The sequence below is a fragment of the Mustela lutreola genome, chromosome 16 (assembly GCF_030435805.1).
Source record: "Mustela lutreola isolate mMusLut2 chromosome 16, mMusLut2.pri, whole genome shotgun sequence".
Lineage (NCBI taxonomy): Eukaryota > Metazoa > Chordata > Mammalia > Carnivora > Mustelidae > Mustela > Mustela lutreola.
The window spans coordinates 29464692-29477522 of NC_081305.1; the positions used below are offsets into that span (position 1 = coordinate 29464692).

At 34.8% G+C, this 12831-nt stretch overlaps 1 protein-coding gene across 4 annotated transcripts in view; it reads right to left on the bottom strand.

Moving 5' to 3' along the window:
• Positions 1-12831, bottom strand: part of FTO (FTO alpha-ketoglutarate dependent dioxygenase) — a 373670-nt gene that overhangs the window by 271417 nt on the left and 89422 nt on the right. The window contains exon 2 of one of the 4 annotated variants that reach the window (XM_059152157.1): positions 5053-5120. The exons of the other annotated variants lie outside the window; for them this stretch is intronic. Coding sequence (XP_059008140.1) covers positions 5053-5076 — 24 coding nt within the window. The 5' untranslated portion in view covers positions 5077-5120. The remainder of the gene's footprint in view (positions 1-5052; positions 5121-12831) is intronic. 4 annotated transcript variants of the gene reach the window in all.

Below are 12831 nucleotides of genomic sequence, written 5' to 3' on the forward strand. Positions count from 1 at the left end.
TAAAAATAAAAATTGTCATAAAATTTTAGAACAGGTGAAGAAACAAAAGCCCATCCAGAGATATAAGGTGACTGGCAAGAGATTATGTGGCTGGTCATAAGAAAATCACAACTCATACTCTCATTTTCCAAGTAGAGGTCATTTCCACTATACTCTAACCACACCAACTCAGAGGCAACAGAAATTTTATCTTTGAACAGCTGTTCAATTTTTAACTTAAAAAGAACATATAAATACAAAAATCTTGAATGATTTTAATTAAAAGCAATCCTACTTTTAAAATTTAAAACAAATGCTTACAGCACTAATTTTGGACACCCAAGTATTGGCTGCTTTGATAACTCTACAATGCTTTCAGGAAATTCTTTTAAGAAATTTACTTAGCATTTCTTGTTGTTTCCAATAATGGGAGCCTACGCTATTACAGACCAAAAATTCAAGCAGACAAAATAATCTCATAATCCACAAAATATCAGAAAAAAAATCTTGGGAGGATTTTGCCTCAGTAGTAACAAAAAAGTGACGCTACACTGCGGCTCTGCTCTTTACTAAAAATTCTTAAATCAAGACTAAAAAAATCCGGGACTCCTGGATGGCTCAGTCGGTTAACCATCTGCCTTCACTCTGGTCATGATCCCAGAGTCCTGGGATCAGGCTCCGTATCCTGCTCCCTGCTGAGCCTGCCCCTCTCCCTGCTCATGCTCTCTCTCTCTCAAATAAATAAGTAAAATCTTTAAAAAAAAAAAAAAAAAAAGACTAAAAGGATCAAGCTATTTCTAACCAAAACCACAAACATGGAAAGCAAGTTAAGACTATAAGGCAAAGTAATGGAAAGAAAAATCAATCAACTGAAACTGGTTTTAAAATGGTACCAATGACAGAATTAGAAGTACATTTTAAAAACTAGGGGTGCCTGGGTGATTCAGTCAGTTAAGTATCCAATTCTTGATTTCAGCTCAGGTCATGATATCTAGCCCCAGTCAGGCTCCACACTCAGTGCAGAGTCTGCTTGAAGATTCTTTCCTTCTTCTTCTGCCCCTACCCTCAACTCAAATAAACAAAATAAAATCTTTAAAAAATAATAATGTAATCAATAAAATAAAAAAGTTATATAACTCTGGTTCATAAGCTCAAAAAGACTGAACATCCTAAGTAGAGAAACAGAAGAATAAAGAAAATTAATTCATGTTTCTAGACATGTCTGAGATGAAATACAAACAAGACAGGATTCAAAGCAGATTAGATGTCATAGAAGAAAAGAACAGTGAACATGAAAACACATCAGTGGAAATTATCCAAAACACAGCACAGGTTAAAAAAAATTTAACGGGGTACTAGTGAGCTGTGAGAGGACATTAAGCAGTAAAATACATGTAATTAGAGTCACCAAAGAATATGAAAGAGAATGGGAAAAAGAAAAAGAAATGGCCAAAATTTTTCCCAGTTTTATGAAAACTATAAATCCACAGATTCAAGATAAATATTCACAGAACCCTAGGCACAAAAAAAAATAAGGAAACAACACTATACCACAATATAATCAGATTACTTAAAATCAGTGAAAAGAGAAAATCTTAAAAACAGAGAAAAAGAAAGTCTGTACAGAGAAACAAATCATTACATGGACTATCTCACTGGAACAATGTTCGCCAGAAGACAGAGAAAAAATATTTTCAAATAACTGAGAGAAAAATGCTTGTCAATTAGGTTTCTATAGCAAGCCAAAATGCCTTACAAAAACAAAGGCAAAATAAACATGTTTGCAGATAAAGAAAAAGGAAAATAACTTAGTATCAGCAAAACTTCACTGTAAGAGATGATAAAGAAAGAAATCCAAGAAGAAAAAAATCACACTAGATAGAAATCTGAGTTTACACAAAGGAATAACGAAAATCAAAAACAGAAACTACACTGAAAATATAAAAGACTTTATCCTCATTATTAAAATCTGTATGAAAGATTAACTATTTAAGGCAAAAATAATAGTACATAGTGGGGTTTATAATATATGAAATAGTGAAACATGTAACGATACCTCAATGGTCGAAGAGAAACAGAAGTATATTGTTATAAGATTCTTAAAATATATTTAAACTAAAACAGTACTACTTAAAGAAATATTCTATTAAGATAAAGATGAATGCTAGAAACCCTAAAACAAGTTATGGATAATAAGAGTTACAGGTAATAAGCCAACAAGAGAGGTAAAATGGAATCATGAAAAATCAATCCAAAAAGGGAGAAACAGAGAAAAAAGGAGAACAAAGGTTAGACAGTAAAATGCTAGAATTAAACCCAACCATATAAACAATCACATTACATATAAATAGTCTAAACAACTTAACTGAAAGAGATAGCCAGATTACATTTTTAAAAAATCAATATCCAGCTCTCTGATGCCTATAACAAATCAACTTCAAAGTTAAAAGGAGAAGAATGGATATAATAATATGACCATAGTTAATGCTACAAAGCTATACACTGGAAAATGGTTAAAATAGTAAAATTTAATGTTACACATATTTTGTGACCTCCCCACACCCAAAAAAATGACTTAAGAAAGAATGGAAAAAATATTTACACCAGTAGTACTCATCAAAAAAAATTGAAGTAGTTATATTGATATCAGATAAAATGAGTTTCAGAGCAAAGAATATTATAAGAAGTAAAGACTGTCATTTCATAATGATAAAGGAGTTAATTCATCTTAAATTAAGATATTTAATCTTAAATATCGATGCAACTAACAACAGATCTACAAAATACATGCAGTGAAAACTAACAGAACAGCAAACAGAAATAGATGATTTCACAATTACAGGCAAAGATTTAAATATCCCCCTCTCAATAAGCAGACAGAACACTCAGTAAGAATACAGAAGACGAACAATATTATAAACCAACATAAACTGACAATTATACAATATTTAACCAAACAACAGCAAAATACACATTTGTCTCAAATACACACAGAAGGTTTGGCAAGACAGACCAAATCTAGTATCAATATATTTCTAAAAGTTCATATCATTAAAAAATACATTCTCTGGGGGAGAATGACGTCAGGAGCACAACTGAGTAAGACATCGCTCAGCTGTATGCCCCCCTCAACAAAAACAAATTGGCATGCATAGACATAAGCTGTAGGATCCAGCACCATACACTAAGGGACTGTAAAGGTGTCTCACCCACCTGAATAGCAAGTATTAGATGTACAAACCTAGATCCACTACTGACTCCAGCCCGTCTAAGCCAAGGTCCAGGAAATCCTGGAGAACACTGACTTAGACAACTATCCACAGACAAGAGGGCCCATGTGGAAGTGTTAGAATCCAGTGGATAAGTTCCAGCACACACACCATATAAGCAAGAAAAATCCATGACTAGACATGTTGGGAGGATAAGAGGAATGACTTGACTTTATCCATGTTACTTCTCCTATGGGGGGGGGCACATGTTAGTGTGCAGAGTACCCAGTACCCTTCTTAACCCATGTTTCTCCCATGGTTAAAAGTGAAATTTTGTGAGTAAGCACCTGGCCTCCCAATCTGTATGGGATGCTGCCGAAGAGGACCATTTCTCTCTCATCCCATCAAGAGTACCAAGTCATAAGCTTCACAACTGGGAGGGTGGGTAGTGACTGGCAGGAGAACAACAGGCAAGGCTTAAAACATACATGTTAAAAGGACAAATATCCTATTAACCATACCATGGGCTCCATTAGAAAGCCAACCAACAAGATGCTGACATCACCCCACCCAGTGATCTGATCCCTACAACTGGCCCAAGAATACCCACCCAGTGCTCCACAGTTCTCACCCACAAACCCCCATTCTGTAGCAAGCAGGAAGCTGACAAGAGCATGCTTTTCCAGACAACTATTGAGCATGCACAGACAGCCATTCTGAATCTGAGGAGATCAAACAGAGATTATAAACCTGAGCATTTAACACGGCCTGCAAAAGGCAAGCTGTCAGTACTCTATCTGGTGCTTTGCAAAACTGAGAGAAGACTTACAAGCTTAAGAATTCTGCCACAAAAGGCAGCAAGAAGTGTGGAACAGGGATATTCACAGGTTTGAGAAAGCCTCAGAATCCCCAGTAGGGCTGACAGAAGATATTTCTCTCTGAACGTCAGTCAGTGAAGACTGAAGGAGCCAGCAATGAAAGACTTCAAGGAATATGAAAAAATTAGGGAAATGTGACACTATCAAGGAATTGCTATAATTTTCTGATAACCAACTATAAAGACATGGAGAGCTGTGATTTATCCAAAAAAGAATTCAAAATAGCTATTTTAAGGAACTTCAATAAGCTATGAGAATACACATCAAAATAATTCAATGAAATCAGAAAAACAATGCATGAACAAAATTGGAAGTTAAAGAGACAGAAATGATATAGAACCAAACAAATTATGAAGCTGAAGAACAAAATGAATGAAATAAAAAACACAATAGACAGTATGGACAGCAGAATGGATCAGGCAGAAGAAAGAATCTGTGATGGAGAAAATAGGACCTCTGAAATTACCCAGATAAAGGAGAATAAGGAAAAATAAATAAATAAACGAGGAAGGAAAGCCTATGTGAACTGAGAGATACCATAAAGAGAAGCAGAATAGGAACTACTGGAGTCTAAGGAGGGGGACAAAAAATAGAAGAAAAAGAAGCACACAGAAAACATATTCCAAAAAATAATGTCTGGGAATTTCCCAAATCTGGGGGAGGATCTGGCCATCCAAATTCACAATGCTTTTAGAACTCCCAAACAGATTTAACTCAAAAAGTCTAACTCAAGACACATTATAATAAAACTGTCAAAAATTAAAGACAAGGAAAGAATCTTAAAAGCAGCAAGAGAAGTTTGTCACCTATAAGGGAACTCATACAAGGCTCTGAGTGAATTTCTCAGCAGAAACCTCAGAGACCAAGAAAAAGTGGGATGAAATATTCAAGGTGCTGAAAAAAAAAAATGCCAACCAAAACTACCAAAAATAGTTTACCTAGCAAAGTTGTCCTCCAAAAAAATGAAGGAAAAATAAAGACCTTACCAAACTCTGAGTGAGTTCATCCATACTAGATATGCCTTGCAGAAATGCTAAGTAGAGAATTCTTCAAGCTGAAATGAAAGAATGCTATTTAATTCAAAGGATGAAAATATACAACATAGAGGTAACGTACATGGTAAAATTCGTACATGGTGTAGTGCCTGGCTGGAGTTATAATGTAATATTGTGATGTGCTAATTACTTATCTCTAGTAAAAAGGTTAAAGGACAAAAGCATTAAAACAACTATAGTTACAATAATTTGTTAATGATACACAACATAGAGATAAATTGTGACATCAGAAACTTTTAAGAATAAAAGGGGAGAATTTTAGAGCACCTGGCTAGCTCAGTTGGCGGAGCATGCAACATTTGATGTCAGGGTTTTGAGTTTGAGCCCCATAAAGGGTATAGATATTACTTAAAAATAAAAATCTTTAAAAAATAAATAAAAACAAACAGTGGAGTTTCTGTATGCAGGTAGAGTTAAGTTGTTATCAGCATAAAACAGTCTCTTACATGTAAAAAATCTTTTATGGAAGCCTCACGGAAACCAAAAATCCAAACCTTATAGTAGATACACAAACACAAAGAAAAGAAAATCAAAACATACCACTATAAAATATCATCAATGCACAAAGGAAGACTCCAAGAGAGGAAGAAAGGAATAAGGGAACTCCAAGATAGCCAAAACACAATTGATAAGATGGCATTAGTAAGTCGTTTCCTATTCATAATTTTTCCAAATGTTAATGGATTAAATTCTCCAACCAAAAGATATAGAGTGGCTAAGTAGATTTTTTTTTTTTTAAGACCCAACTACACAATGTCTACAAAAGACTCACTTAAAATCTAAAGACACACTTAGGCTCAAAGTAAAGGAATGAAGATAGTCCATGCAAGGTGGAAACCAAAAAAGGAAAGGAGTAGCTCTACATATATGAAATAGAATTTAATTCAACTTTAACAAGAGACAAAAAGGTCATTATATAATGATAGAGGGCTCAACTCATTAAGGGAATATAACAATAAGCATATAAGCACCCAACACTGGAGCACCTAAATACATTAAACAAATATTAACATATCTGAAAAGAAAAACAGACAAAAGTATATTAGTAGGGGAATTCACTACCCCATCTGAACAGTGGATAAATCATCCTGAAAGAAAATCAACATGGAAACATTAAACTTGAACTATACTTTAGACCAATTTTTTTTTTTTTAAATAAGCAAAACTGACAAACCTTTAACTCACAGACCAGGAAAAAAAAAAGAAGACTCAACTAAATTTAAAAAAAAAAAAGAAGAAGAAAGAAAGAAAACAAAAAGGAGACATTATAACTGATGCCACAGAAACAGAAAGGATTAGAAGAGACTACCAGGAACATTTAGATACCAATAAATGGAATAATCTAGAAGAAATTGATAAATCCCTTGAAATGGTCACCTACTAAGACTGAATAATGCAGAAACAGAAAATCTAAACACACCAGTAACAAATAAAAAGATTCAATGAGTAATCAAAAACCTCCCAACAAAGAAAAGTCCAAAACCAGATGATTTCACTGATTAATCTATTAAAGATTTAAAGAAAAATTACTGCAAATCCTGTTCAAAATTTTCCAAAACATTAAAGAGAAAGGAACACTCCCAAACTCATTTTACAAGGCTAGCATTGCCCGGAGACCAGAGCCCAGTATAGGTACTACAAGAAAAAACAGAACAACAGCAGCAAAACTACAGGCCAATATTCCTGATGAATACAGATGTAAAAAAATTCTCAAAAAAATATTAGGAAACCAAATTCAATAGCATATTAAAAGGATCATACACCATAATCAAGTGGTATTTACACATGGTATGCAAGGATGCTCAGTATACATTAATCAGTAACTGTAATAGTCCACATTGATAAAATATAACATAAAAATCATATGATCATCTCAATAAATGTTTAAAAAAAAGCATCTGACAAAATACAATGACTCTGGCATGATTTAAAAAAAAAAAAAAAAAAAAAAAAACTCTTTTAAAAAACGTGTTGTAGAAAAAAAAAGTGCCTCAACTTAATAAAGGTCATATAGGCCAAGCCCACGGCCAACATCATACTCAATGAAAAAAGGCCCAAGCTTTCCTTCTAAAATCAAGACAAAGGTATCTATCTATTCACACAACTCCTATTCAATGTATTACAACAAGTCCTAGCCAGAACAATTAGGCAAGAAGAACAAATAAAAGATACCCAAATCAGGAAGGAAGAAGCAGGGTGCCTGGCTGGTGTAGTCAGTTAAGCATGTGACTCTTGGTTTCAGCTCAAGTTGTGATCTCAGGCTCATGAGATCAAGCTCTACATCAGGCTCTGTGCTCAGTGCAGAGTATGCTTGAGACTTTCTCTCCCTCTCCCTCTACCCTTGCCCCCCACTCTCCTCTCTCTTTTATAAATAAATAAATCTTTTAAAAAGCGGGGGGGCACTTGGGTGGCTCAGTGGATTGAGGCCTCTGCCTTTGGCTCAGGTCATGACCCCAGGGTGCTGGGATCTAGCCCGGCATTGGGCTTTCTGCTCAGCACAGGGAGCCTGCTCCCCTTCCTCTCTCACTCCTTGCCTCTCTGCTTGCTTGTGAACTCTGTCAGATGAATTTTAAAAAAAATAAATCTCTTGTAATCTCTGTCTGTCAAATAAATAAATAAAATCTTTAAAAAAATTAAATTAAAAAAATCTTAAAAAAAAAAAAAAGGAAGAAGCAAAGCTGTCTCTGGCTGTAGATGGTATATATTATCTACAGAATGATCTTAAAAAGGTTCCACCAAAAAACTATTAGAAAAAACAAATTCAGCACAGTTGCAGGACATAAAAACAACACATGAAAACCTGTTGTTTCTCTACACTAACAACAAAATATCTATAAAAAAATAAACAGCTCTATTTGTAATAATCTCATAAACAAATACTTTAATCAAAGAGATGGAAGATTTGTATACCTTATAAGACTTTGCTAAAATAAAATGAAGGCAGAAATTAATGAGAAGGTATCCCATATTCATGGATTGAATAAGTACTGCTAAACTGTGCATAACTACCCACCAAAGCCATTTATACTTTCTATGCAATCTCTATCAAAATTCCAATGGCTTTTTTCACAATAATTTTTAAAATATCCTAAACTTACAGGAATCACAAAAGATCCCAAAACAGCCAAAGCAATTCTGAGATAGAACAGAACTGGGGGCTTCACATTTTCCTGATTTCAAACTAAACTACAAAGGTATAGTAATAAAAACACTATGTAAATGGCATAAAAACAGACATGGAGAGCACTGGAACAGAATCAACAGTCCATAGGGTGCCTGGGCGTCTCAGTTGGTTAAAGCCTCTGCCTTCGGCTTGGGTCATGATCCTAGGGTCCTCTGCTCAGCAGGGAACCTGCTTCCTCCTCTCTCTCTCTCTACCTGCCTCTCTGCCTACTTGTGATCTCTGTCAAATTAATAAATAAAAAATCTTAAAAAAAAAAAAAAGAATCAACAGCCAAAAAATAAACTCTCTATATGTGGTCAATTACTATTTGACAAAATAGCCAAAAATACTCAAAGGGGAAAGAATAGTAACTTCAATTAATGGTGCTGGGAAAACTGGATAATAACATGCAGAGAATGGAATTGGACCCCTACCTTACACAAGTCACAAAAATTAACTCAACATGAATTAAAGACTTAAACTTAAGACCTGAACTCATAAAACTCCTAGAAAAAAATTTAGGAAAAAGCTCCTTGACATTGGTCTTCACAATTATTTGGGGGGGGGGGTTGATAAGAAAAGTACAAACAACAAAAGCAAAAATACATGAGTGGGACTACATCAAACTAAAAAGCTTCCGCACAGCAAAAGAAACAATGAACAAAATAAAAAGTCAACTTATGGAATGGGAGAAAATATTTGCAAACCACCTCTGAAAAGGAGTTATTATCCAAAATATATCAAGTACTCATATAACTCAACAGCAAAATTAAAAAAAAAAAATCTGAATTTAAAAAGGGCAAAGAACGTGAATAAGTATTTTTCCAAGGAAGACAAGCAAATGTCCAAGAGGAACATAAAAAGGTGCTCAACATCACTAGTCATCAGGAAAATGCAAATCAAATCCACAATGAGGTACTACCTCACACCTGTTAGAAAAAGAGAAGGGGCACCTGGGTGGTTCAATTGTTGAGCTGCCTTCAGCTCAGGTCATGATCCCAAGGTCCTAGGGCTGAGACCCGCATCTGGCTCCCTGCTCAGAGGGAAGCCTGCTTCTCCCTTTCCCACTCCCCCTGCTTGTGTTCCCTCTCTCACTGTGTCTCTCTCTGTCAAATAAATAAATAAAATCTTTTTTAAAAAAGAGAGAGAGAAGAGATAAATCTTGGTGATAAAAGGGAATCCAAACTCTTATGCACTGTTGGCAGGAATATACAGACTCTGTGGAATGCAATATGGAGGTTCCTCAAAAAATTAAAAATAGAACTACCATACGGTACAGCAATCCCACTTCTAGGTATATGTCCAAAAACGAAAACCAAAAAAATAAAATGAGGATTTCAAAGAGGTATCCACACTTGCCTGTTCACTGCAGTATTATTCATAATAACCAAGATACAGAAACACCCTAAGTGTCCATCTACGGATGAATGGATAAAGATGATATATCTATATAATGTTATGTTTTCCAGCTGTGAGAAAGAAGGAAATCCTGCCACTTGGGAAAATATGGATAAACCTTGAGGGCATTACGCGAAGTCAGAAAGATAAAAGACAAATACTGGATGATCTCACTTCTGTGTGGAATCTAAAAAAGCCAAACTATAAAACAGAAGGCAGAACAGTGGTTGCCAGGGGCTGGGGGCGGGGTGGGGGGGGTTGGGCGGCGAGGAGAAATGAGATATTGGTCAAAGGGTACAGACTTCTAGTTATAGGATGAGGAAGTTCTAGGGATCTAATCGACAATAGCTAACAAACAATACTGGAAGTTGCTAAGGGAGCAAATCTTAAAAGATCTTACCAAGAAAAAAAAAAGGAATTACGTGAGATGACAGAGGTTTTAATTAACCCTATTGTGGTAATAATTTTGCAATATTTACATATATCAAATCATCACATTTTACAACTTAAACTACACAATGTTATATGTCAATTATACCTCAGTAAACCTCGGGGATGGGTATGGTGCTATAACAAAAAGAAATTAGGTATCAATAGCAGAAATAGATCTAGAAAAATCTCTAAATAGCTGGAAACTAAATAACCCAGTTCTAAATAACCCATGGGTCAAAAAAGCCAAACAAGAAATTAAAAACTAGGTCAAACTGAATGAAAATGAAAAAAAAAATTCAAAATTTCTAGGATGTAGCTGTAGTTACAAGCCTACATTTAAAAAAAAATAAAAATAAAAACAGTTTCAAATCAATTACCTCAGCTTCCGCCTGGGCGGCGGGAGGAGAAAAAGAAAAAGAAAAAGAGGACCAAAAGAAACCTAAAGTAAGGAGAGGAAATAAAATTATAAAAAAACAGAGTAGAAATCAATGACATAGAAAACAGAGAAGTAAAGAAAATCAAAGAAATCAGAAGTTAGTTCTTTGAGAAAAAAAAATTTTAAATCTCTAGCTATACTGATTAGGGTGAAAAAAAAACCCACTGCAGTCTCAATATGCCAAATAAAAGGTAAATAAGGAGGTATTATGAACTTAAGAGAATAAACTGCAGAACTTGGACAAAATGAAAAACATTCCCTGAAGACACATATTACTGAGTTTTACTCAAGAAGATAACCTGAATAGGGCGCCTGGGTGGCTCAGTGGGTTAAGCCTCTGCCTTAGGCTCAGGTCATGATCTAAGGGTCTTGGGATCGAGCCCCACATTGGGCTCTGTGCTTGGCGGGGAGCCTGCTTCCCCCCTCCCGCTCTCTGCCTGCCTCTCTGCCTGCTTGTGATATCTCTCTCTATATATATGTATCTGTCAAATAAATAAATAAATCTTTTTTTTAAAAAAAAGAAGATAACCTGAATAGCCCTATATCTAATAATGACATTGAATTTGTATTTTTAAAATTTCCCACAAAGAAATCGCTAACCTGAGAAACTTCACTGTCCAATTCTATTAAACATTTCATAAAGAAGTATCAATTCCATACAAACTCATCCAAAAAACTAATGAAATTCCCCAAACCAAGCAGAATTATTACAATAAAATTATAGACCACTATCCCTCGGTAATATGAATATGCAAATTATTAACAAAATAGAAAACTGAATGTGACAACACATAAAAGAATAATATGTCACCAGTATTATTCCACAAATGAGGAATTGTATAATTCCATTCTAAAACTGACATAATTCATATTATGAATCATCAGCTTTACTGATGACTAAGAAAGAAAAACCATATGGTGATATGAATTGATACAATAAAAACAAAGGATAATACCCAGCATCAATCCTACTTAACACACTCAGTAAACTAGGAAACTTCTTCAACCTGAGAAAGGAATCTGTGAAAACCATATAGCTAACATCATACCTAGTGATGAAAAGACTAAATGATTTCACTGTATGATCTGGAAAAGGCAAGGAGGTCTGTTGTCATTCCTCTATTCAAGATAGTACTGAAGGTTCTAGCCAGTACAATACAGCCGGAAAAAGAAATGAAAGGCATCCAGACTAGGAAGAAATAAAGAAAAGATAAAACTGTCTTTATTTGTGTATAACACAAGCACCCATACAGAAAACCATATAGGTTCGACCAAAAAAGCAACTAGAACTACTAAATTCGATAGGTTGTAGGACACAACCTACAGGACAAGGTTACAAAATCAATATACAAAAATCAGTTCTGCAATACCAGCAATCAACTAAATGTAACTAATTTTTTTAATATCACTTACAGTAACATCAAAAATTAAAAACTACTTAGGAATAAATCTGGCAAAGTGTGTTCCAAACTCACACAAGAAAAAACAAGAAGAAGAAGACAGTGTTAAGAGAAATTAAAGAATTTCTAAATAAATGCAAAGATATGCTATGTTCATGGTCAGGAGACTCCATAAAATGTCAAACTGTCCCCAAAATGATGCAATCCCAATCCAAGATCCCTGCAGTTTTTTATCTGTAAAAATTAACACAATTAAAATTTATATGGAAATGCAAAGATCTAAAGTGGCAAACAACTTTGCAAAAGAAGAATGAAGTTGAAGGACATCACTCTACCTCCCAAGACTTAATATAAAACTACAGAAATCAAGGCAGTGTGGTACTGGCATAAAAGTTGACAAACAGATAAATGGAACAAAACAGAATCCCAAAGTAGACACACCTATTTGTGGTCAATGGATTCTGAGAAAGATTCAAAGTTAACTCAATGGCAGAAGAAAAAAAAAATCCTCCAATCAATAATTCTTGAAGAAGTAGGTATCTATATAAAAATAAATAAATAAGAACTTTTTTTTTTAAAGATTTTATTTATTTATTTGACAGAGAGAGATCACAAGTAGGCAGAGAGGCAGGCAGAGAGAGAGAGAGGAGGAAGCAGGCTCCCTGCCGAGCAGAGAGCCTGATGCGGGACTCGATCCCAGGACCCTGAGATCATGACCTGAGCCAAAGGCAGCGGCTTAACCCACTGAGCCACCCAGGTGCCCCATAAATAAGAACTTTAATCCACATCTTGTATCATATATAAAATTATCTCTAACTGAACATATCAGTGTAAAACCCAACTATATAAATAAACATAAAACTTAAACTATAACACTAGTA